Source organism: Urocitellus parryii, chromosome 5, assembly GCF_045843805.1.
Source record: "Urocitellus parryii isolate mUroPar1 chromosome 5, mUroPar1.hap1, whole genome shotgun sequence".
NCBI classification, from domain to species: Eukaryota; Metazoa; Chordata; class Mammalia; order Rodentia; family Sciuridae; genus Urocitellus; species Urocitellus parryii.
Window position 1 is genome coordinate 177,511,205 of NC_135535.1, and position 24,471 is coordinate 177,535,675.

A 24,471-nucleotide genomic window follows, 5' to 3' on the forward strand; every position below is an offset into this window, starting at 1 on the left:
CTTGAGCAGGGTCACCTTTCTCAAACATACATGCAATGTCACAGCAAATGTCCAAGGCAAGTCCATTTCAACGAGTCCTTCCTCTAAGCAACATGGGGTACGCTGGCAAGGAAATTTCTATGCGTCATTCCTACTTGGCAATGGCTCTCAGCAGGTATCCAAGTTGTTAAACATACTTAAAAGTTTTCTAGCAACTGAATCAACTGCCAGTTTTTAAAACAAAATTAAGTGCATTTAAAACTCAGTCCTTTAATCACAGTGGACACACTATATATGAATAGTGCTACCATATTGGATAGAACAGGAAGAAGCTCTCCATCACTGAAGAAAGTTCTATTGGACATGCAGGTCTATTAGCTGATGAGGCCCTGTGCATTTATTAGCATCCCTCTGGAAGATGTAACCCTTCAAAGGTGACAGGCACTCTCAATCACAACAACCTCTCTATTTCCATTTAATAATTCTATGCCCATGCAGCAGCTCTTTGATACTGTTTGGGTTTCTCAAGAATACTTTCCTGCTGGGAAGATAATGAGCTCACCTGCTGAGATAAAGACCTAGTTTTCTTGACTGTTCCATTTCTCTCATGAATAAAGATGAGTTTGAATCCTTGTCCTAGAATATCCCTGAGTGAATGTCAACATCAAAGTGCAATGGCCTTGTGAGACCTCATGGAAACCACCAACTTCACACAAGTTCATGACTGGCAGCATGCCTCTGAAAGAGGAAATATGGTCTAAATAGGGTAATTACAAAATTTTACAAAGCTTCCCAGGCCAATGAGTCTCCTGTTTGCTCCTCTTTTTCAGGGTCCCTACTCACAGAGGGAGCCAAAAAAGAAGGTTTCTGGAGAGCAGGTGTGGAATTGGAGTGTCTGGCCCAGTGGGCATGTCACCTGGCCTAGCTGTCAGGCTGCTGGTACCACCCCTCTCCACATTCCCTTCCACTCCCCTTTCTCCATTCTTTGCTCCCTATTTAGATCTAAGGTGAGCAGGAAGATTCTTTCTCTTAGTAAATTTCTCTGGAAACAAATTTTGCCACTCTGGGCAATGAAAAACGTTCACAACCTGATTTAACTTTTTCAGGCTTTCTCCCATTTCAATTCCATCTGATACTTGAATGCAATAGATATAAAGCAAATCCAAGAGTGTTGTCTTTCCCACCAGATGTTTAATTCCTTGGAAGCAGGTACCAACATCTTCTTGTATTTTTTATCCTTTAAAATTCACTACTTGGTTTTTCATCCATTCTATTCAGTAACATGAGTCTGTTGTCTTTTGTATGATAATGGCTAACAGCAACTGAGCATTTACTAAATGCTAAGCACTTTTCCTGGATTACCTCATTTAATTCATATAGCCACTCTATGAAGTAGATATTATTTGTGTCATTTTACAGATTAGGAAACAAAAGTTCTGAGAGGTTCAATAAAATAGCAAGTTCACATAATTAGTAAGAAGCAGTCAGAAACTAAACTCAGATAGTCCTAGAGTTTAACCCCTGTAACAACACAGTCTTCCTAGGATGCTTTACTACTTACTGTGTATTTACAGTCTTAATTTTCTGGTGAGTTTATGCTTGGTCTTTTTCCTGTGCCTCATTTTCTTATATATATATATATATATATATATATATATATATAGAGAGAGAGAGAGAGAGAGAGAGAGAGAGAGAGACACGATATCATTACTTTGATACTGAGAATCGAACCCAGTGCCTCACATGGGAGGGGCAAGCATTCTGCCACTGAGCCACAACCCCAGCCCATTTCTTTTCTTCTTTTAGCAACAAAGTTCTCAAGGCGGCTAACCAAGATGCAGACTTGACCAATAGAGCGGCATCGGGCAGCAATCTGGAGCTAATGCTCTGACGTTCCGGGGTTCATAATCTAAGCGTTCAAGCTGGGCGTTACCTATCAGCTCTTTATTGTTAAACTCTCCATTGCTCTTCTCGGATTTTTAGCAGAATAAGGGGTCAGCCCACGCGATAGACAGGGAGGCTATGCTACCTTGTGCAATCCAGTTCTCCCAGAGCGGGTCCTGGGAGTGAATAAAGCTCAAGCGCACTGAACCAGTCCAACTTTACTAGATTTATCCCATTAAGAATAGTAATGCCTGAGTCCGCAGAGAACTGAAAGGCAGAATGATTGGGTGGCGTACCCGGGAGGAGGAGTTTCCGCCTTTGGCCCCGCCCCCTGGCTCGGCCTCGGCTCCGCCCATGCCGCGTCACCTCGGCCTGGGCCCGCTTCTGCCGGCCTCAGACTTCAGGTCCCGCCCCTCGCCGATCGGGGAGCCTCAGCCAATCCGGGAGCCGCGACCCGCCGGCAGTGACGTGCCCCGCCCCTCAGCCGCGGGATTCAAACTCCCGGAAGCAGCGTTCGCGCCGCAGGGTGTGGCGGGGCAGACGCGATCGCTGCACGTCCCCTCAGGTGTTAGCTGAACCCCGGGCGGCGGCCGCGGAGGGTGGCTGTAGCGGCGTGTTGCCGCAGCCTCCTGGCCGGGCTAGACCGTGAGGGAGGCGGGGTTGGTGGGCATATCGCGGCCCCCGGACGCAATCTCTGCCGGCTCCGATCTGTACCCCTTTTCTTGTTGCTGGCTTAGTGCCTGGCACCGGGGTGGGCGCCTCTCGACCATCGTATTATCGATATCTCCTTTGGACTTTGCGGTGCGTATTATCACGTCCTTACAGAGAGGCCAAGTGACTTGGCCAAGGTCTTTTTGTTGGTATACAGCTTTTACTGATCAGCAAACCCTTTCGTGTCCCTTCTACAAACGCCTTCATTTTAGAGATGAGAAAACTAGTGTCTTTTTTGAAGCTTTTCTTTTCGTGTCTCTCTGCCCACGTGAGATCTTTTGTGACAGACTTTTTAAATTGTGCAATACATGTACTGTAATACATGCCTTGTGCAGTTTACTGGATTGAAATTCTGTGGTCATCTTTCTGTCTAGATTGATATAGATCATTTCAGCCATTCAGCAAATCATTTCTGAGAACCTGCTGTCAGGCTATATAGATAACCAAATAATAATAGTAATAATAATAATAATAATTCAAAATGCAGCCCCTGAAGTAATTATTGAAGTCTGAAAAAAAAAAAAAGGCCGGGGAAGGATACTACTGGGTGCCAGATTGCTTTGTGGGAGGCATCCCTTATTAGAGTTAACAGAGGGAGGGGTTCCTGAAGAAGCTGCCACTGCCAGGCAAGGTCTGAACCGGGGACCCTGTTGAGAATAGAAAATTCAGGGAAAGGTGGTTGGTAGGAGTAGATGGTTGGGGAGATGCTAGTGGGGTCTAGGCCAGAGGCTGGAAACTATAGTCATTCACTGCAGGCCGTGTTTAAAGGTTAGGAAGCAAATATCTCCAGTTATTTCAAGTTCTGCTGATCATATTTTTTTCTGTCCTAATGACTTGTCCTGTTAACCCAGTGTATCAAGTTCAAAGGGTGATATCAACAGAAGCACATAAGAAGGAACTAACATGACAGCAGGTTCCTGAGACACCATAACCTTGCATTTGACTCACCAGATTTACTACCTCCCTTAGTCTTAAACCTTATAATGGGCAAAAGTCTGGGACCAACCATTAGATATGTGGTTTGTTCAATTAAATTGACAACGCAGTTATGGTATTTTTAGGCTTTCTGATTTCACCCAGAACAACTTTATAAGTCACTTCCCCACCATCCTTTCTAAGTAGACCCCCCCCTTTTTTTTTACTGCATTTTACTCTGTTCATTTCCTGTATAGTATTTATTACAATTTGAGAATCTAGCCATGCCTGTAATCCCAGCAGTTTGGGAGACTGAGGCAGGAGAATCCCAAGTTCAAAGCCAGCCTCAACAACTTGGCGAGGCCTTAAGCAACATAACAAGACCCTGTCTCAAAATAAAGCATAAAAAGGGCTGAGGATGTGACTCAGTGGTTAGGTGTTCCTGGTTCAATACCTGGTACCAAAAAAAAAAAAAAAAAAAAGAATCTGCTAATCTGTTTGTTTCCTGTTATTGTTTGCTTATTTTACTGCATCAAAAGCTCCACAAGAACAGGAAACATGTCTTTTTTTCTTTTGTCTATTTGTACCTAGTATCATTAGGGTACTCAATAAATAGAATATTCTATAGTAATTTTTCTATGAATTAAAGATCTTATACTCTTCTAGATTCCTTAATCACATTGCCATTATTTTACCATGAGACACATGGCATTTTAAAATCTCCTTAATGAAGAATTACTTTCTCCTAATGCTAGGGATCAAGCCCAGAGCCTTGCATTTTTGAGGCAAACATTCTACCACTGAGTTATACCCCCAAGCCTAAAGCTATTTTTAGGTACTATTTATATGTATAGTATGTTACACAATATATTTGCCTGCTTAGTTTGTGTTATATATTTGGCCTTCTAAAATGTCATCTAGAAGGGTTATCAGACTTAATTTGACCCTTTGTTTTAATTCCTTTCTTTGCCTAAATCCCTGAATATTGTGCCTCTTTTCCTATAAATGTTTCCTCTTAGATTCTCCTTGATTCTTCCCTCTGTGATTTCTCAAATGGCTATTAAGATAGAGCTGAATTAATCATATCTTCTAAAATAGAGGATATACCATTATGTTAAGTAAAGGTATTACAATGCCAATAAATTCAGAAATAGATAATTTACCACCAGCTTTTTAAAAAAAATTTTTTTAGTTGTAGATGGACACAGCACCTTTATTTTATTTATGTGCTGCTGAGGATCGGACCCAGAGCCCCAAACATTCGAGGCAAGCACAGCCCTACTACCGCTTTTTATACTTGGATATGATATGTCCTTGATTGTGGCCTACTTCTTTCAGGCTTCATTATAATAATTGTGGGGACCCCTCCATTGTTTTTCAAACAAAACTTATACTCTACCACATTTGCAGAATACTGCATAAAACATAAGTATGCAAATTGATATTTTTAGAAGGTTACTACTCTGCATGTGTCTGCTGAGATTAAAAAAAAAAAATCCTAACATTCCAGATATCTTCTTCCATCTTTTCTTTCATACTCCACTGGTTTGGATATATTATTTCAGTTTAGACCAAAGTAGGTTATTCTACTTAATTTAAAACCTGAGATTTAAATTCTTAGACTTATAAAATACAATTGAATTTTGTCTTTAATAGACCATTTCAGAGATGTCTTCCAAAAGTCCCAAAGAGTTGATGAAGAGTAAATGGGGAGCAAAGCCTGGTAACTCGAAATCAGAAACTGCATTAGAGAAATTTAAGGGAGAAATTGCAGCTTTAAAAACATCAGTGGATGAAATCGCAAGTGGAAAAGGCAAACTGACTGATAAAGACAAACACAGACTTTTGGAGGTACATGATCTTTTAGCCCTTTAGGTTGTAATAAGCTTTCTTAGAAAATGATGTATTATGATTTTCTGATGCCACCATTACTCTTGTTCCACTCAGTTCTTTAGTTTTAGAAAGTTGACCCTTGGATTTGGAATCTTAAATTCCTAGTTCGACTTTGCTAACTATTAGACATACTTCAGTGCTTATGTGTTTTGAGATTATCACATACTAAGTTTGTTTCAGAAATAAAGACAATAGTTCTGCACCTTCAACACAATACTGTAGTCTCTTTTTCAGTTACATAAAATAAAGTTATAACCTAATTCATAATTCCTCCTATAGCTTTTTGGTTATTTAGCTTAATGACATGAATATTCTTGAAAATTTTTGTTTTGCTGTGTCTTAGTCTGTTTTGGTTGTTGTTGCTGCTATAATAGAATGTCACAGACTGAGTAAGTTAAAAAGGAAAAAGATTTATTTGGTTTATCTCCTTCACCTCTTATTAGGCTCTACCTCCCAACATATTACATTGAAGATTAAGTGAATTTTGGAGGGACACATTCAAACTATGGCACAATGTATTTAAGATATTCTAATATAAATGTTTTCACTCCCCAAACCCTCCTTGAGGAACTTAAGCATGCTAGGCAAATGTTTTACCACTGAGCAACATTTCAGGTCCCTGTTTTTTAATTGTCTATAAGTGTTGTATTTTCATGCTTTTTGGAATACTGGATTTATTATTCATTCATGTATACTTTAAGGATACTGTACCATTCTTATATCTCTTTTTACTATAATTTATGCAATAATCATACTATCTGTTTTTTCTATTAGTTCATTAAATGTAAAAAAATCAAATTTATCCATTTAGGATATTAAATCCTCTATTCATTTCAGAATGTTAAATAGTATTCAAATTTATCTGTAAATGTTTAAAAACCTATTTTATCGTGCATATTGGCTGCTTTCCACGTAACCTTTGCTTTTAGGTGCTTTGAGATAAAATTATTCCACGCATTGGCATTTTGCATGCTATTTAACTATATTTCAGATTCTCTAATTTTTAATTTGTTATGGCACAGGGAACTTATTAGATCTGGGAGGATCTAAAAATCATAAGTTTGGTTTTCATCTATTTTACAAAAGTGCTCTTATTGTTCAAATTTAGTAAACAAATGATTAAAGAGTATCATTTGATTCTTTTAAATTTCATTTATAGGCACATCATAGAACTGAATTATTATTGACTTTTATACAACATAAATTACTTAAGCACTGAGAAATGAACTATCACCATTTTATAAACAAATGTTATTTTGCATTCTGGTAAAGGAATATTATAGCTTTCCTGAGAGATGTCTTTCTGGTTCATTGCTCCTTTGACAAGCACTAAATGCTTTGTTCCCTTATAAGCCGTTGAAATTCAAGTTCTGTTACTTATTCCCATATGTTGTAATTGTGCACATTAGAACTAAACAGAACAAGTCTATCCTTTATCCAAATATACATTTTATCAGACATTTGAGGAAATCTTGCTTCCTTTTGCTTTTCTGCAGAAAACACGTTCTCTGGCTTACCATCCTCAACACTTTGTGGTTTGTCTGTATCCCTTCTGAATTATGCACCCAAAATTGAGAGCAGTCCCCAAATGTTTTTTGGCAAACAAATTGAAATGGTACTATTATATGTACTTACTGAATACCTTACTCTGCTAAAACCAGAAATTGTCTGGCTCTGTATCTATGTCATACTACTGATTTGATTTAAGCTTGTGGCCAACTAAAATCCCCTCTTAATTTTCTACCTAAACTTTAATTTCCCTGTTTTTTATTTGAATAATTGCTTTTTTCTCCTTAAATGCAAATTTTAATTTGACTCTTTGCTTAGTCATTTGAACAATTGTTTCTATCATCTTTCTATTGGCATTTCCCCCTTATGCCAGCAGCAGTATAATAGTGTACTTACTTTCAGATCTTGGAAAATGTTGAACACTTCTTTAAAGATCACTTTCTAGATTTAATATCAGATCATTCACCTGTCATAAGTAGGCTAATTAATTCATCTTTAAGTTGTAGTCCATAACTTTTCAACTCTTCTGGTTCAAGTTCACTAAAAAACATGTATATCTTAGGGGACTCACTTTTGGCATTTAGGTTTATAAAAGCTGATATTTTGGAGGGAAGATTCTAAAATACTCATATGAGTGCCAGTTTTCCTTTAGCTTTCTCTCCCCACCCTTGGTTTTTCTTTTCTCTGTGTCTGTGCCCATTCATTGTATATGTATGTTACCTAGAGCACAAATTGATGTATTGGCTTATCTCTCTGGGAGCTGAGCATAGAACTTGGTTTTATCTTCCTTTTTGATCCTGGTATCATAAAACCAACTTGACATATAATAAACATTTCATAAATGCTTGTTGAATTACATTGTTTCACTGAATGTTTGACCTGGCTTTGTTCTAAGAGTCTTCTTAGTTTATATCTAGAAAATTCGAGTTCTTGAAGCTGAGAGGGAGAAAAATGCTTATCACCTCACGGAGAAGGACAAAGAAATACATCGACTCAGAGACCAGCTGAAGGCCAGATATAGTACAAATGCATTGCTTGAACAGCTGGAAGAGAAAACAAAGGAAGGTGAAAGGAGGGAACAGTTGTTGAAGTCCTTAACTGAAGAAACAGATGTTTTGAAAAAACAATTGTCTGCTACAACTGCAAGACTTGCTGAACTTGAAAGCAAAGCCAGCACACTTCGTGTATCACAGGTGCTAATAATTTCTTTAAACTTAAGGTTTTTTCTAAATGATAAGAATACAATTTGTAATTCTTAGGAAAAGTGAGTTTATTAAAGTATGATTGCTAGATGATGAGATAGCATAGTAAACATACAGGTCACTTACTTGGGCCCAGAAGATTTTTTGCTACTTGCTAGCTGTGTGACTGAATAAATTCCTTAACTTCTACCTTAGAGACAATGACAGGGTTCTCCAGACCTCTTTCTTAAGCCTCAGTGTCCATATTAGTAAAACCAGATAAGAATACTGATTAAATGTGACAGTGTAAAGTGCCTACCGTAGTACCTGGCAATACTGAGTGTTCTGTAAAGGATTACTTATTGATCAAACTTTTGATTCTTTTGGAAATTTGAAAATTTGATTAATATTAATAAAGCTATTAATACCACCTATAGAAGATAATTGTAGCTTTCGAATATATAATGTCTCAATGCTATTAATGGTCATGTCTTTGCACTTTATCTCACCTTTGGAGTGGACTTAGTAATCTGACCTATACATTTTTGCATATTTTCATATATAGGTAATTGAGTGTTTCTCCATAAGAGTGCAAAGAGCTGAAGTTTTCTAGAGAACTCCACAGACTTGAAACTCATGAAACATTATAGTCAGACTTGAAATGCTTCTAAAATCTCTTCTAGAAGTTTAGAATTAGTCCCTTACCCATCTTCCTCTCCCTGTTTTTGGTGATGGGGTTGGGGGTACTGAAGATTGAACCCAGAAACCCCCTACCACTGAGCTCCATTCCCCAACCCTTTTTATTTTGAGACAGGATCTCGCTAAGTTCCCAGGGCTGGCCTCCTAAGTAGCTGGGATGACAGGTGTGTGCCACCGCACCCAGCTAGTTTCTGTATTTTTAATATGAGATGTGAACATTAGTAGAACTCTTAACTTTTAAAGATGTATTCTTAAATAATTTTGTGGGTTATCTGGTGTTGATTTCTGCTCATCAGTATGTTCAGGTGCTGTGACAAATAGTCTTCAAATCTTAGTGTCTTCCACAGGAAATGTTGATTTTTGTTTTTCCTCCTGTCACCATCCAGGGCAGGTTGGAATGTAGGAGGCTTTGCTCCACAGAATCATTCAGAAATCCAGTAGCTTCTAGTGGCTCTACTGTCCTTTGGGAGGGAGTCTTCCACTAGATGCTCTGTGTGCAGCTGTGATATAGAGAGAATTGCCTGGGAGAGTTTGGGGCCAGGTTTGGGACTGGCGTATTTCACTTCTGCCTACACTACATTACACAGGATTAGATCACATGGTTCCACTAACTCCAGGGATGACTGGGAAACTAGTCTACAGTTTGTTCAAGGAAAAAAAGAAAAGTATTTAGTGAAACCTCTCTGTCATAGTTCCTACCTGGAAGGCTAAATTGAACAAGAAAGGGCTATATATTAATGTGAGCAAATAGAACATCTTTAGGGGAAAAAAAAATATTTGGGGCTTCCTTATATATGATATTTAAAAAAAAAAAAAGCCAAAGAAAATCCAAACACTCCAAAATATAGTTGTTTTTTTTTTTTTTTTTTTAGTTTGTAGGCTAGTCTGGGTGCATTCCCATCTTTTTTTTTTTTTCCTGTATGAGAAAATGAAGAAAAAAAGAGGAGAGAAATTAGGTTTTTGAGTTTTATATAATTTGTATGAACTAATACTAATTAATATTATTTCAAGTTGAGCATCCTAATCCCAAAATCCAAAATGCTTCCAAAATCTGAAACATTTTGAGCACCAGCAAGACATTACAGGTGTAAATTCTCACACTTGAACCCTTGTGACTAAGGTGGTAGTCAGAATGTGGGCACACTCAATATTTTGTACAAAATTACCCCCAGGCTGTGTGTGTAAAGTGTGTGTGAAACATAAATGAATTTAGTGTGTAGAGTTGAGACCCATCCCCAAGATATCTTATGATGTATATGCAAATATTCCAAATGCTGAAAAAATATGAAATGCAAAACCCCTCTGGTCCTAACATTTTTGGATAATAGATAACTCAACCTGTAATAATCTAAAATATTAGTACTAATTATTGTGATTATTATAAATAGTAATATTATTTTTTTTTAAAATATTTATTTATTTATTTTTTATTTTATTCGTGGACACAACATCTTTGTTTATATGTGGTGCTGAGGATCGAACCCTGGCCGCACGCACGCCAGGCGAGCGCGCTACCGCTTGAGCCACATCCCCAGCCCGTAATATTATTTTTATTAATGTTGTTATTATTATTATTATTATTTTATGTACTGGGAATTTAACCCAGTGGTGCTTTACCACTGAGCTACATCCCCAATCCTTTTTATATTTTGACATGGGGTTTTACTAAGTTGCTAAGGCTGACCTTAAACTTGCAATCCTCCTGCCTCGGACTCCCATGTCAATAATGCTAGGATTATAGGCATGTACTACTGTGCCCAGCCTACAAAATATAATTCTTGAAAAATAAAAATACTTTTTAAGTTTTTGTTTGACAATTTATATTTTCCAGGTTTCATTGAAATAGCCCAGTTGTTTTGTTTTGACAGTTTTTGGTAAAAACCACTAGTTTATTCTTATGCATAAAAGGCTGTTGTGGTGATCCTGGGGTCCAGAGCATCTTGGAAGTCAAATGAGATTTGAAATCTCAGGCTTTACAGCTTGCTTGGGAAGCTTCCAGGAGATCTTAATTCTGACAGTAGTCCTCTGGTAACTATCACTAGGTTGATGTTTTACCATCACGTACCAGATCTAGATTTTGAGATTCCCCAGAGAAGTATACTATATTTTTATGGAACTAAATATAAATATAATAAGGAAACTTCTGTTGTTAAAAGTATACCTTTAACTAATAACTGGGTTATTTACAGACTGTGGCTGCAAACTGCTTCAACTCATCAATGAGTAATATTCATGAGATGGAAGTACAGCTAAAAGATGTAAGTTTATTTCTTTTTGTTAATTACTAGGTAAAGAGGACTTATTCATCTTTTCTTAAATTTCATAGAAATTGAAGCATGAGTATTGAAAAAAATCTAGTTGTAAAACAGGAGAACTGAGTGGTTTGTGGTCGTTGCCTAAGTCTCTTCCCAAGCATTCAAGAGAATCGTTTCCTTTAAGTGCTCTGTTTAGTTTAGAAAGCCCTAGAAATTACCTGCTGCTAATACATATTTCAACAACATCCCTTCTCCACCTAAATCTAATTTGCCCAACTATTTTATTATTATAATGTAATTTAATTTATGGTTTATTCTCTTTGTTTATCCATGCAAGGTATACTCTCTTTTTTTTTGAAATCTTTCTTTTGGAACCAGGATTTGCTTTTTATGGTTTGAAAAGGAAAAACATTCTGTGTACACTCAGTACTCTTTTCTCTAGAATTTGATATGAGTTTTTTTTTAAGTATATTGGTAAAGCTGTGTTATTTCAAACTTACATCTTAAATGGATAGGTAGTTTTTTGAGGAGTTGAATAAACTGAGGACATATGACTGCTATCAGTGTTTCTTCAAGTTTTAATAATAGATATATTAAAGGTAGGTAGATATTTTGATTGCAGAAATGTTACTGGCATGTCTACCCTGATAAGCATGCTCTTAAGATTCCTGCTTTATTTCATCTGATAAGTGTCCCTTGAAGTCTATTTGATCTTTAAAAGAATTTAGATCTCCTGAGTGTCTGACAGGGCGCTACTGTACCTTTCTCAAAGTGATTTACCTAGAGGTAACTAAAATAAAGAAGCAATATAATTTTTAAACTGTCAAAATAGGCTTTCTTGTGTTATATATCACACTGAACTTTATCACATTCTATGCGTATTAGTCCTGCTAGATGTGCATATTTGTGGATGATTTACTTTATATACCTTCTGTTTCCCATTAATTCTACCATGCTGGTTTTTCAGCTTCTCCTTGAAAGCATCACCTTTTTTCTTTCTGTTCCTTCTGACAGGGATGCTCTTCCCCCAGATAACTTCATGAAGTTTCTGTAATATCACTTTCTAGGGGGAGGCTGGGACAGGGTTTTTTTAATGCCACCTTGTCTAAGATTATAGCTCTCAGATAGTTCCTATTGCCTTTTTCTGCCCCCTCTCCCAATCCTGTATTACTGAAGCTTACAATCTGTTTTACTTACAACCCTTAAAAATAGTATACCTTTTTTAAGGTCTAGCTGTATCATTCCTCAGCTACCATTTAGATCTGACCAACATTTTGAAATAATGCATTACCTGGAGTTAATGCTGTAAACATTGTCAAATGTCCAAGCTAGATAGAACAAATAGCTAAAAGAAAGGTTTATTAAGTATTTCTTCCTCTTAATTTTAACAATCTGATTTTTAAACAGAAGTTAGGGAAATAAACAATAACTAACTTTTTTAAATCTGAAAAAATTCAAATGAACAGAGAAGTTCCAAGCATGAGAATGGTACATATAATGCCCATATCCTCTTTATCAAAATTCAACCATTACTATCATTTTGCCCCATTTTGTACTCTTGTTTTCTCTTTTACTTCCACCCCCACACAGACACATAGTATTTTTTTAAAAATATTTGAGAGGATTCACATATCCATCATCCTTTAAGCTGACATATTTCAATGTATCTTTCCTAAGAAGGAGGATACTCTCTTACATGACAGCTTGAACTGCAACCTCAGTACATTTATCATGGACATAGTGCTTCTGTCTAATCTACCATCCTTAATCCAGTTTTATCAATTGACCCACATTTTTTTTTAATTCCTCCAGTAGAGGGTAACATATTTAACCTACTTTGGAATTTTTGCCCACAGAATATTTAGTGGATCCCTGTTAAAAGAGGAGGGAGAACATTAGCAGTATTTCACAGGACTTCACTTTTGCCCATATTGTATGTTTTTATTGATTGGATGAAAATGTTAAGTACATATCGCACAAATGTGTAGATGACACAGGGATAACTAATACAATGTTGATATTAGAGATCAAAAACTAATAACATCAATATTTATTTATTGATAGATATCCATTTATTGACACTGTTAGAAGAAAGAACAGATGCACAGAGTGTGGAATAAAGAAACATTTACTTTATTGAAGTAACATCGCCATCATGTGGCCTTTTAGGATATAGTCTCTTAAATCTTATATCAATGCGCATTTTTGTCTTTTATTTTTCAGTAAAGTATCCACCAGTTCTTTTAAAAGAAAAATATTTCATAATCATCTGATGTTGATTTAAATTATTTCCTTCTTAAAGGCGTAAATTTGTAAAGTTTGATGTAAAATTAGGTTTCTTTAGTGTTGCACATACTGTAAATTATAGCTATTTAGATATACACAATATACAATGCTACCTCTCGTAGCAACTAAATTTGAGCATGAACCCAAGGTCCTTGTGAGTCTTTTCTTTGAAAGATGCATAGAATATGAACAGGAACTTCACTAGGAATTGCAGTGTATCTAAATAAGAAAGTGATCACTGCAGCCTACTTTGAGATAAGCCATGAATCTTGGCCATCTTCTCAACTATACTGTTTATTATGAAGTCTAGATGTTAGTATTCATATTTCTTTGAGGCTGATTATTTTTCTCCAACATTTTATTATGAAATCTTTCACACGGAAAAGTTGAAAGAAAGTACACTGGATGATTGTACATCTATCACTAAGTTTCACTAAAGAGACAGACTCATTAAATAAGTTTACTACAATGAAAACATCCATTCATGGAACTTTGCATCATTGAGGTTATAATACAGAATGGGTATACAATATCTCCACCCTGATAGTGACCTCTTAAGCCAAGCAAAAAGAACCACTGTTAAAGTTGCCTTATGAGTACAGAGAGCAGAGTATCACAGGGTGGTGGCCTGGACTAAGTCTTTGATTCTGGAGATGGCTTCTGTTTACTTTTTTTTTTTTTAATTGTTGGTTGTTCAAAACATTACATAGTTCTTGATATATCATATTTCACACTTTGATTCAAGTGGGTTATGAACTCCCATTTTTACCCCGTATACAGATTGCAGAATCACATCAGTTACACTTCCATTGATTTACATATTGCCATACTCATGTCTGTTGTATTCTGCTGCCTTTCCTATCCTCTACTATACAACCTCCCCTTCTGTTTACTTAACCCTTCTCCTAATCCTACAAAAAGCAAACACTGCAAGTCCTTTAAGTCCACATACCTGGACTTGTAGAAGAAGCCTAACAAAGCAGTAGAGAACCCTCTAGACTTGAGAGTTTCTATGTATGCAGATCTTTGTGGGTATGAATCTCAACTGCATGTGTCTTTAAGAGTTAGAAGTTCTTACCAGAAAGCAGAGTTCCTGATCCACAACTAAAACCTTCACGTTCCTTAGCACGATTCATCCTGGAACTAGGGACCTGGGATGAGTGGCTACTTTCAAAGGAAACATGATTATTCTATTTTCAAATTGAGATTAAAAAAGAATTTTATCCATGCATGATAGGTCATTTTAAGATCAAGAGGGCTATTTGTGTAGTTCTTCCAATAGTTAGTAATCTGACATCCATGTTTAATAATGAGGTCTGTGAATTCTGTCATAGGTCTCCAAGATGTGAACTACCATGAACCCTGGATTTATAGCCCATCCCAATGCATATACATGAATAGGTTCCAATTCCTGCTGTACAAAGCCAGTGTTCTTTGGGGAAAAGTCTGGTTATATATGTAGAGGTTAAAGAATAGTACTAACCACTAAAAAGAACAAATTAAAAAAAAATTTAAAAAGAATAGTACTAACCAGTTGTCCCTCCTTATCCCTTCAGAGTGAGATGGAAGCTTGTGGGCTGGGGGAGCTCCTCCTCCTTGGTATACCTAATACAAATTCAGGGTGGTTCAAAAAGAATTGAGCCCTTTTGAAGATGCATTCCAGTATGTATGTTTTATTTGATTAAAGTTACACCATGCAACTCTTTGTCAAGACCCTTGTATTTGTGTCATCTCTTTCTGGCAGCCCTGAAGCATATGAGTTGTACATCCTGTTTGCCATGTCCCCTGATAATAATGCAGTACAACAGATCTGAGACAAATTATGACACAAGAAGTACATATTAAACACTTGTAAGCTTTTAGAAACAATTATCTTAATTTCATTAAAAAGGGTTTTATTGCATTTTTGGTATATTAATCAGTGACGATTTAATAGACTTCTGAAAGTGTTTGATTCTTTTTGACCCACTCTAAATTTATTGTTCTAGTGTGTGTGAGGAACTGCTAGATTCATTCTTGGCCTCTCCTGTCTCCTGTGAACGCTCAAACTTCAGTTGGAGACTCAAGGGTGCATTCCTGCTTGCCGGTCCTTGTAGCCACTGTGTACCAATTAATGTTATCATCATTGTTCACAAACATCCCCTTGCTGGGGAAGCAGTGAAGGCTTGCATGGAAATATAAAACAAAACAAACACCGAAACAAGCCTGGACCCCACCTTCCATGGGACTCATGATCTAGTTAAGATGAGATGTATCATTGGGACACAATTAAGGTCACTAGTTACATGCCCAGTAGGTTGGATTGGCAGTAAAAATACTGGTGGCTTGTAAGAAGAGAGAACTTGCTGAGGGCAGTTTTTTTGAGCTGCTCCAAATTTATTGTTCTAGAGTGTGTGAGGAACTGCTAGATTCTTTCATAGACTCTCTTGCCTCCTTTGCTCGCTCTCACAGTTGGGGCTTGTGTGGTGCTTCATAAAACTACATATCCATTCCACTCTGTTTCAGCCACTAAAGTTAATGTAGCTTCTTAGGTATTTCCCAATATCTTGTTGCAGACAAGCATAGTTGTGATTTATAAGTTTTGAATCTTGAGCTAAGTGATCCACTAGGCTGTGAGAGCATCTCCAGTTTCTTGAGGGGACGATATGATGGAAATGAAAAACTAATATTAGCAGTAATTGTCAAGTGAATTGCTTCCCATTTCCCCACTCAGTTAAACAGACTCTGCTTGTTTTATTAGTATTCGTTACTTTTGAGTATATGTTGAACTTGAAGATTGAGAATTCTTTTAGAGAAGCATGATCTTATTATCTGTTTGAGAGAAACAACAGAGAAAAAGCTGAAGATGGTTGATAAAGTAAAAACCATTTTTAAAAGTAAGTAGACATTTACTAAAATCTGCATCAGTAAGCACTGTATTAGTTTCCTAGGGCTGCCATAACAAATGGCCTCAGCATTGGTGTCTTAAATAACAAAAGTGTATTATCTCTCAGGCTGGAGGCCAGAAGTGTGAAATCAAGGTGTCAGCAAGGCCACACTCTCTCTGAAGGCTTTGAAAGAGACCCTTCCTCTGGCAGTTTCTGGTGCCTGCAGGCACCTTGAGCTTGTGGCAGCAAGCCAGCCTCTGCCTCTGCCTTCACATGGCCCTCTTAGATGCTGGACATCCGTCTTCTCTTCTTATGAGGACACTAGTCATTGTATTTAAGGCTCACTCTTCTCCAGTATGGCCTCATCTTAACCAATTGTATCTTCAAAAACCCTGTTTCCAAATAAGGTCACATTCTACAGTTTCAGATGGACATGAGGTTGGGGGGACACTATTCAATCTCCTGCAAGTATGAAGCCCCTGTATGAAAGGCGAACAATCCCAGTTTGGGGGTTTTACTTGAGTTCTAACAGATATAAAGGGTGAAATTGGTAATAAAGAGAAGGGAGCAATTGAAGTTTGATTCTCCAGGAAGTAGACACTGAAGGGGGGAGTTAGAAATTCAGGTAATTTATTGTGGGGCAATATATGTGACAGGAAAAGGAAGGAGCCCAGAATACATAGGGGACCATCCAATCTGGTAAAAACCTGACAAGGTCTTTATCAGCTCCATAGGAACTTCAGACCAGAAATTGCTCCCGAGCAATGTCCCATGTTTGGCAGAAATCACCGGGTCCTTGTTTTGCTGTTGGCTAAGCTCAGCCCCAAAGCACAGAGAGACTTGAAGGAGTTAATAGCAAGAGGTGGCCAGCTAACCCCTCTACCTGCAGCCAGGCAAAGCTTTTTCTTGAAGTGGGATCTGAGCAGCTTTTCTTTGTCTGCTGCAAAGGCATAGTAGTTTACAGAGCATGACGTGTCCACAGACATAAAGTGAGCTGTATATAGGAAGTAGCAATTAACAGGACTCAATCCCATGTAAATTATGACTTTGCCATACTGTTGTGGATTCTCAAGGTGTGTGCCATAATGGTTGACCATAATTATTCTATGGGCCATACGAATTTTTAAGTATTAGAAAAGACTAACATTACATCAGGTGGACCCCCTTGTCCATTTGAAGATTTTTATTATACCATTGATTTTCTTTCATCTTCACTATTAGGCTCTGGAGAAAAATCAACAGTGGCTTGTGTATGATCAGCAACGAGAGGCCTACGTTAAAGGACTTTTAGCAAAGATCTTTGAGCTGGAAAACAAAACGGAAACAGCTGCTTCTTCACTCCCACAGCAGATAAAAAAGACTGAATCAGAAGGTACAAAAATGTTCTTTGGGGACAGGCCTGACATTTTCCAAAAGGAGTGATTCATCAAATTTAGGTTTTTATAGATAGGTGTTAGAAAGTAAAATAAGAGTCTTCTGAGTTTGAGGTAAGAAATCCCATTCTGCAGGTCTGTTCCAGGCCTTGTGTTTTCAGACAAGAGGGCACAAGATAGGGTTGGAGGGTCATGACTGGCACCTCTGGAGTCATGATGTCTCCTCTGCCTGTGCATGCCTTGGCCCCCTTCACAGTCCTCCAGCTTGATTTCCCTCAGAGTTGCCCTGGTCACCAGCTCTCTGTTTACATTGCTTCCCTTCAGCACCAACTCATGTCAACCCCTGGAGAAAGAATAAGTTTTGTAGATTATTCTCCAGTCGTTTGAACCTCACTACAGACTTCAGATGAAATTTCTTACTCATGGTACTATCTTTTTGCCAAGTGCTTTGCAGTTCACTTGACACTGATCCCAGTTGAGTGTGACAACAGCTCTAAAAGGTGGGGCAGGAAGGGCCATTAGTTTCATTTTACCAATGAAGAAATGGGTCCTGTAGTTCTAGCTGACAGGCCAGGACAAAGAGAAGCCCCATGCAAAGAAGCACTGCTTAAAAGCCTGACAGCCCTGAGGGAAACACAGCCTTGAATTATGTAAAGAGATGCCTAGAGCAAGGGAAGCCAGAGCCTCATCTTGAAGTCTCACATCTGAATATTTAAAATGAACCTAATGCTAAAAGGAAAATATCAAGGGAACATCTCTAGAGGTAATTCAAGGTGTTGAGCCCTAATAGGACAAGGTTACTACCGTGGCACCTTTATATATGTACATGGAAGTAGGATTTTCGTTCTGGGCCAAGTCTAATTTTTTCATTTGGTAATAGAGTCTGTTCTCTCTCTACTCCCCCTTTCTCTCCCTTTGTCTTCCTGCCTTCTGTTTTTTTTTTCAAAGTAATATAAGCATTTATTAAAATAATCTAGTGACAGTACAGAAGTGTCCTACCCTGCCTTTTCCATCCCATCTTCATACTTCTGTCTTTAATTTTGGTAATTAATTCCATATGCTAAATTATGAGCTTTTGTCCCTATTTTTGGCTTATCTTTAGACATCAGGGACTTCATCTCCCTACAGAATATTACTGTTTCTAGTGCTTGTTTGTGACTTCTTTGTGACTTCAAATAAAGTATCTGAACTACTATTTCTTAATTCATCAAATATCATCCATAGCTCCCTTTCCTGACTCTTCATTTTGTGAGCTGAAGAAATGGTATGATCTCATTTATAGAAACATGATTGAATTTTAAGTTCTCAGGAATATTATGGGTTTTATGAAATTAGTTTTGCATGATGTTGTTCGTCATAGGTTACCTCCAAGAAGAGAAGCAAAAATACTACAGCCACCTCTTGGCAAATGCCAAAAAAGATCTTGAGGTTGAACGACAAACCATAACTCAGTTGAGTTTTGAACTTAGTGAATTTCGAAGAAAATATGAAGAAACTCAAAAAGAAGTTCAAGATTTAAATCAGCTGTTGTGTTCACAAAGAAAGGCAGATCTGGAAGATGACAGGCATAAAACAGAGAAAATACAAAGACTCAAAGAGGAGAATGATATTGCCAGGGAAAAGCTTGAGGAAGAGAGGAAGAGATCTGAAGAGCTCTTATCTCAGGTAAACTTGACCAGAAAGTTTCTTCATTACTCATAATTCAAAGTTTTCATGAGCACTTACCAAGTGTCGGGAGTATTTTAACCACTAGCCAGTTAGCAAAGACTGAAATAACATCCTGCCCCCTCATGGGAGTTTACATTCTGGCATGGAAACAGACCATAAAGAATGACCCAAGTAAGTAAGTACACTAAAGAAAATAAAACTAGGTGATATGACAGAGAAATTGGGGTGAGTAAGGCCTGTTAGAGGAAATGGTATTTGGAAAAAGACCTGATGATAAGAAAGACCAGCAAGGTAACTTTGTGGAAACTCCCTCTGAGTGAGAAGGAAGTAGATATGTGTGAGAAGCCAAAAGAAGATGTAAAGTAGGGAAAGGAATAAGGTTGATCCTGGCTTCTTGATAGATTGTGCTCAAGTAAATCCACATAATGCCTGCCATAGTCTCATTATACTCACAGTTTTGAGCCAGGATGTCTTGGTGATGTTGGAGTTAGTAAGTTAGAATTATTAGAATTGAATACTACTTTGACAGAAAGTCATTAATTTAAATTTTGCTTGGAAGCATAGAGTAATAGAACATTTGGAGTCCATATCTGGACATATGGTCTTAAGCAGATCACCTACCTTCTCTTTCTCTGGCTCATAGGTCAAATGAATAATAACCTCTAACTGCTTTATAGGGCTCTTGTGAGGGGCAATGGAGGGAACGTAAAAGTGCTCTGTAAACTAAATAAAAGTCAGTGTTAACACTACTATCATAATAGCTAATTATAAAAAATCCTCCAGAGGTTAAGACTCGGGGGAGGGAAAATTAATAGTCAAACATTTTCCCGTCTTTACTGCTCTCACTTCTGTCTATGGGGTGAGCCACAAGTGACACTTGGGAAAGATTCCTCAGATAGGATTAAATGTGGCTCCAGCTCTGCAGCCTCGGAGGCCAGGCACTACCCACTGTTTTCCTACTCTGAAATGATGGCGGATGTCAGAACCTCCAGGAAAGGGGTGTGGCCACTGCAGAGTTGGGTGTTGTTTGCAGGGGCCAGTCGGTTGACTCAGGGAACTCAGGAGCCAGGGAAGTACTCTCAGTAGAGAGCCATCAAACCACCAGCTGGAATGAGTCACCCACCTAGCTGGTGTCCTGCTTAGAGATGTGACTTGTGATGTGAGCTTCTCATGCTTCCCTGGTCAAGTGATGAAAGATTAGATGAGACAATGTTGGTTCTCTTTGCATCTAACAGGTCCAGTTTCTTTACACGTCTCTGTTAAAGCAGCAAGAGGAACAAACGAGGGTAGCTTTGTTGGAACAACAGGTACTCACTGGGGTTGCTTCTAAATTTAGTTCAATTGTTAGGAAATGGAATTTTCCCTCACATTTCCACTGTTTTATAGAGAACTGTTTGAAAGTTGTGAAAAGTGTTCTAAAAGGATTTGAACTTTTGTACCCATATATTCCTATGGGTAGTCAAACCAGATTCTTTGAGATGGCAATTTATTTAACCAGTTGATGTTGGCCTTGGTAAATTTTGCTCTTTCCCGGTGACCATAGTTTCTACGTAGCCCAAAAGTCTCTTAATTAGACCACCTTCTGCCAGCAACAGTGGCACACATCTGTAACCCCAGCTACTCTTGAGGCTAAGAAAGAATAATTGCAAGCTTGAGGCCAGCCTCAGCAACTTATTGAGATTCTGCCTCAAAATAAAAAATAAAAGAGGCTGGGGGTAGGGTTCAGTGGAAGAATACCCCTGGGTTCAATCCCCAGTATCACACACACACACACACACACACACACACACACACACACACACGGGCCACCTTATAACTTCAAGCAGAATTCAAAAATATACTATTTGTTCTTGAAATGTAGAGCAGAGATTCTTAGTATATTCCAAAACAGGGAATAGCCATTTCTTTCCTTTTCCCCACTCTTCCCCCAGCGCCCCACAGAGAGGATTAGGATGGGATAATTTCAACCAGCAATTTCCATAGCTGCTCTTTATTACCTGTATCTCAAGCCTTGGCATTGCTTCTTGGATAAACCTAGTCCTCAGCCACATTTAGTAACATCTCACTGTGCACTGATGAGTTTCTTATTATGGTGGTACAAAATGTTTTCTCCTTGTACTAATACAGAATGTAAGCATTTAAGACTGGGGATATAGCTCAATTGTAGAGCTCTTGCCTAGTATTCACACAATCCTGGATTTGATCTCCAGTACCACAAAACAAAAAATGCAAGCATCTAGACAATGTCTTTCAGTTGTAATTGTCTTTCCTGGCCAGATGCAGGCATGTACTGTAGACTTTGAAAATGAAAAACTTGATCGTCAAAATATGCAGCATCAATTGCATATAATTCTTAAGGAACTCCGAAAAGCAAGAAATCAGATAACACAGTTGGAATCCTTGGTGAGTTTGGAATGGCTAACACAACATTTCTCTCTTTCTCTTCTGCTGTCTTTCTATTTGTATGTGAAATTATTTCCCAATCCAATAGGATACAGCTTAAGGAAAAGCTAACTTTAACTCAAATAAACAGGCAAGTCCCTGCCTTGTTTGAAACAACTACCCATAGAACATCAATTCCGAGCTCAGAAAGAGAGACATTATGCAACTCTTGGTAATAATTATATTACAGGCCCCATGTGGTGGTACACACCTATAATTCCCACTATTGTAGAGGCTGAGGCAGGAGGATTGAAGCTTAAGACCACCCTCAGCAACTTAGTGAGACCCTGTCTCAAAAAAAATAAAAAAGGCTGGGGACATAGTTCAGTTGTGTAGTGCACTGTACTCAATACCAGTGCCACAAAATAATAATTACATTACTGTTGTTCTTCACCCACTCCAGATGCTATGATTCTAGAGGCACTAAATAGCACCCAATTTAGGGGAGAGGGTGGAAGGTGGGGTTGCTGTAGAATCCTGAACTGAAATTATGTTTTGAGAGAGAGAGAGAGAGAGAGAGAGAGAGAGAGAGAGAGAGAGAGAGAGATACTGATTTTAGGGATAATGGATTGTTATTGTTAATATGCTTTTTAGGTATGTTATAGGTTAGGCATATTTTGGGAGGTTACCTTGAAAACATAGTACTTAAAAACATAAACCTTTTGAATAATGTTGTTACTATGAGGAAATAGTTTTTTAATTATTTTCATCTTACTAATAAGCTTTTAGATCAAACCTGATGGGAGAGTGTGTCTGCACCTCTGGGTGTGTAGGTCCCTTTAATACACATGTCACAGTTTATCCTAATACTGCAAAATATTTGGAGAAGGTGAAATGTTACAAATGTAACCCCTCCATTTTCAAAAGAGAAAAACAATAGATTTTTAAAAACAAGTAATTTGTAGCTTCTATATTAATAAAGTAAAATATATATCTGACTTTATTTTTTAGTGTGTCATTGATTTCAGGCACTTATATAATATTTAAAATTAAAGGTTAGAATCAATTCTGTTAATGCCTGTTTTTAAAGTATAGGAAACCAGAGGATATGTGAGTTTGTAATTTTCCTGTACTTTTATTCATGTTCTTACTATCCACGGTTTTCATAGTGTGCTATAAAAATACTCCTTAAACTTGAACTATTCCAAGTTCTTCCGGAAAAAAAAATAGGAAATAGGAAAGTTTCAAAGGTATTATATAATATTTTATTCATTTCTGTGTATAGCCTCTTTGATACACTAAAATTCTTTGCTGCTCTTAATTTTATACAGTTCTTTGTTGCTGACATTTCCCGATTTACCCAACTAGCAAATGTAGTCAGCCACACACACGGGCCTCCCATTTATATGAACCCCCAACCCCAGTACTCTTCCTGGCAATTTGAGTAATTATAGTCATTATCTTAGTCATTTATAACCACCTTATATATTACCACCAAAATATTGATGAGCAGAGGTTCAGAAGAAAGTCTGGGCTGAGGCAGCTAGGGAATTTATGAAACAGTTAAAATTGCTGAACAGTGTGCCTTATATACTGATGGTGTTCATTTAAAATTTATTTTTCAGAAACATCTCCATGAGTTTGCCCTCACAGAGCCATTAGTCGCTTTCCAAGGAGAGACTGAAAACAGAGTAAAGGTTGCCTCACCAAAAAGTCCCTGTGCTGCACTGAACGAAAGCCTGGTGGAATGTCCCAAGTGCAGTGTACAGTATCCAGCCACTGAGCATCGAGATCTGCTAGTCCATGTCGAGTACTGTTCAAAGTAGCAAACTATTTTTTGTTTTTGTGTTGAAAGATTTAATACTGTATCTTATTGCCTTGATGACATTTTGGATTATACATTCCACCTCTTGCTTGCATATAAAAAACTGCCTCTCTACCTTTGACACTCTGGTATGCAAGCACGTCATTGTATTTTTTTTTTTTTTTTTTTTTTTTTGGCGGTTGTACATCTTTCTTGGCAGAGACACCTCCTGGGAGGATTCATCATCGGGCTACAAAGACAGAATGTGGTGAGCAGTGTGTACTGAGACTACTAACATTTTGCACTGTTAAAGTATTTGATAAAGAAAAGATATTCAGGTTATTGCTTGTGGGTTAAACCTGTTGCACTGGCAAGCAAATATTTTATATTTTGTGATTTTTAAAAAATCAAAGATAATTAACCAGGGATCTTAGTATGTTGACTTTTTTATTTTTTTAAAATCTAAGCGCCTAGTACAGCTGCAATTCCAATATCTATGTCCATTGTTAAAAGGTGGTAATATTATTTTCAGTTTTTCCTTGCTATTATAGAACGGTTTTTAGAAAAGTTGAGAATGTTCATTGCTGCTCATTGTTGAAATGGTAAACCTAGCTATGTTCTAAGCACAAAGCAGATTCTCTTTGAGAAATATTCTTAAGTAGCCACACACAGTATCTTCTCTCATATTGTCTGGCTATAACTTTAACTTGGATTTCATTAGCACAGATTGGTTAGCTAAAATTGTGCAAATGAATTTTAACAAAACCATCAATATATTTTATTTTGATTCTTATTTTTGTCACTCTTAAAACTGGGCAATATAATTATCAGCTGTTTGTTTCTCTGAATAGATTTTTATACATGCTTTATGCAAACCAAAAATTTTTTTATTTCTTCAGGTTTTCAATATGCTTAACACTGGGCTACTGTTAGCAATATAAAGGACAAAAGAATAAAATTATTTAATAAGTTTTGCTGTCTAGTGTATATGTACATACATTGATATGCTAAGATTTCTACCTCAGGAGGAGTTTTGGGAGTTTCAGATTAACAAATGCTGTATAA

At 37.5% G+C, this 24,471-nt stretch overlaps 1 protein-coding gene across 1 annotated transcript; it reads left to right on the plus strand.

Annotated features, from left to right (window-relative positions):
• The first annotated feature begins 5,157 nt into the window (after window positions 1–5,157).
• On the plus strand, window positions 5,158–23,428 carry Cep55 (centrosomal protein 55). The gene is made up of 8 exons (XM_026397396.2): window positions 5,158–5,340; window positions 7,809–8,084; window positions 10,961–11,029; window positions 17,401–17,551; window positions 18,913–19,217; window positions 20,456–20,527; window positions 21,498–21,623; window positions 23,228–23,428. The coding sequence occupies exons 1-8, from the start codon at window positions 5,158–5,160 to the stop codon at window positions 23,426–23,428; spliced, it is 1,383 nt and encodes a 460-aa protein (XP_026253181.1).
• Window positions 23,429–24,471: the final 1,043 nt, after the last annotated feature.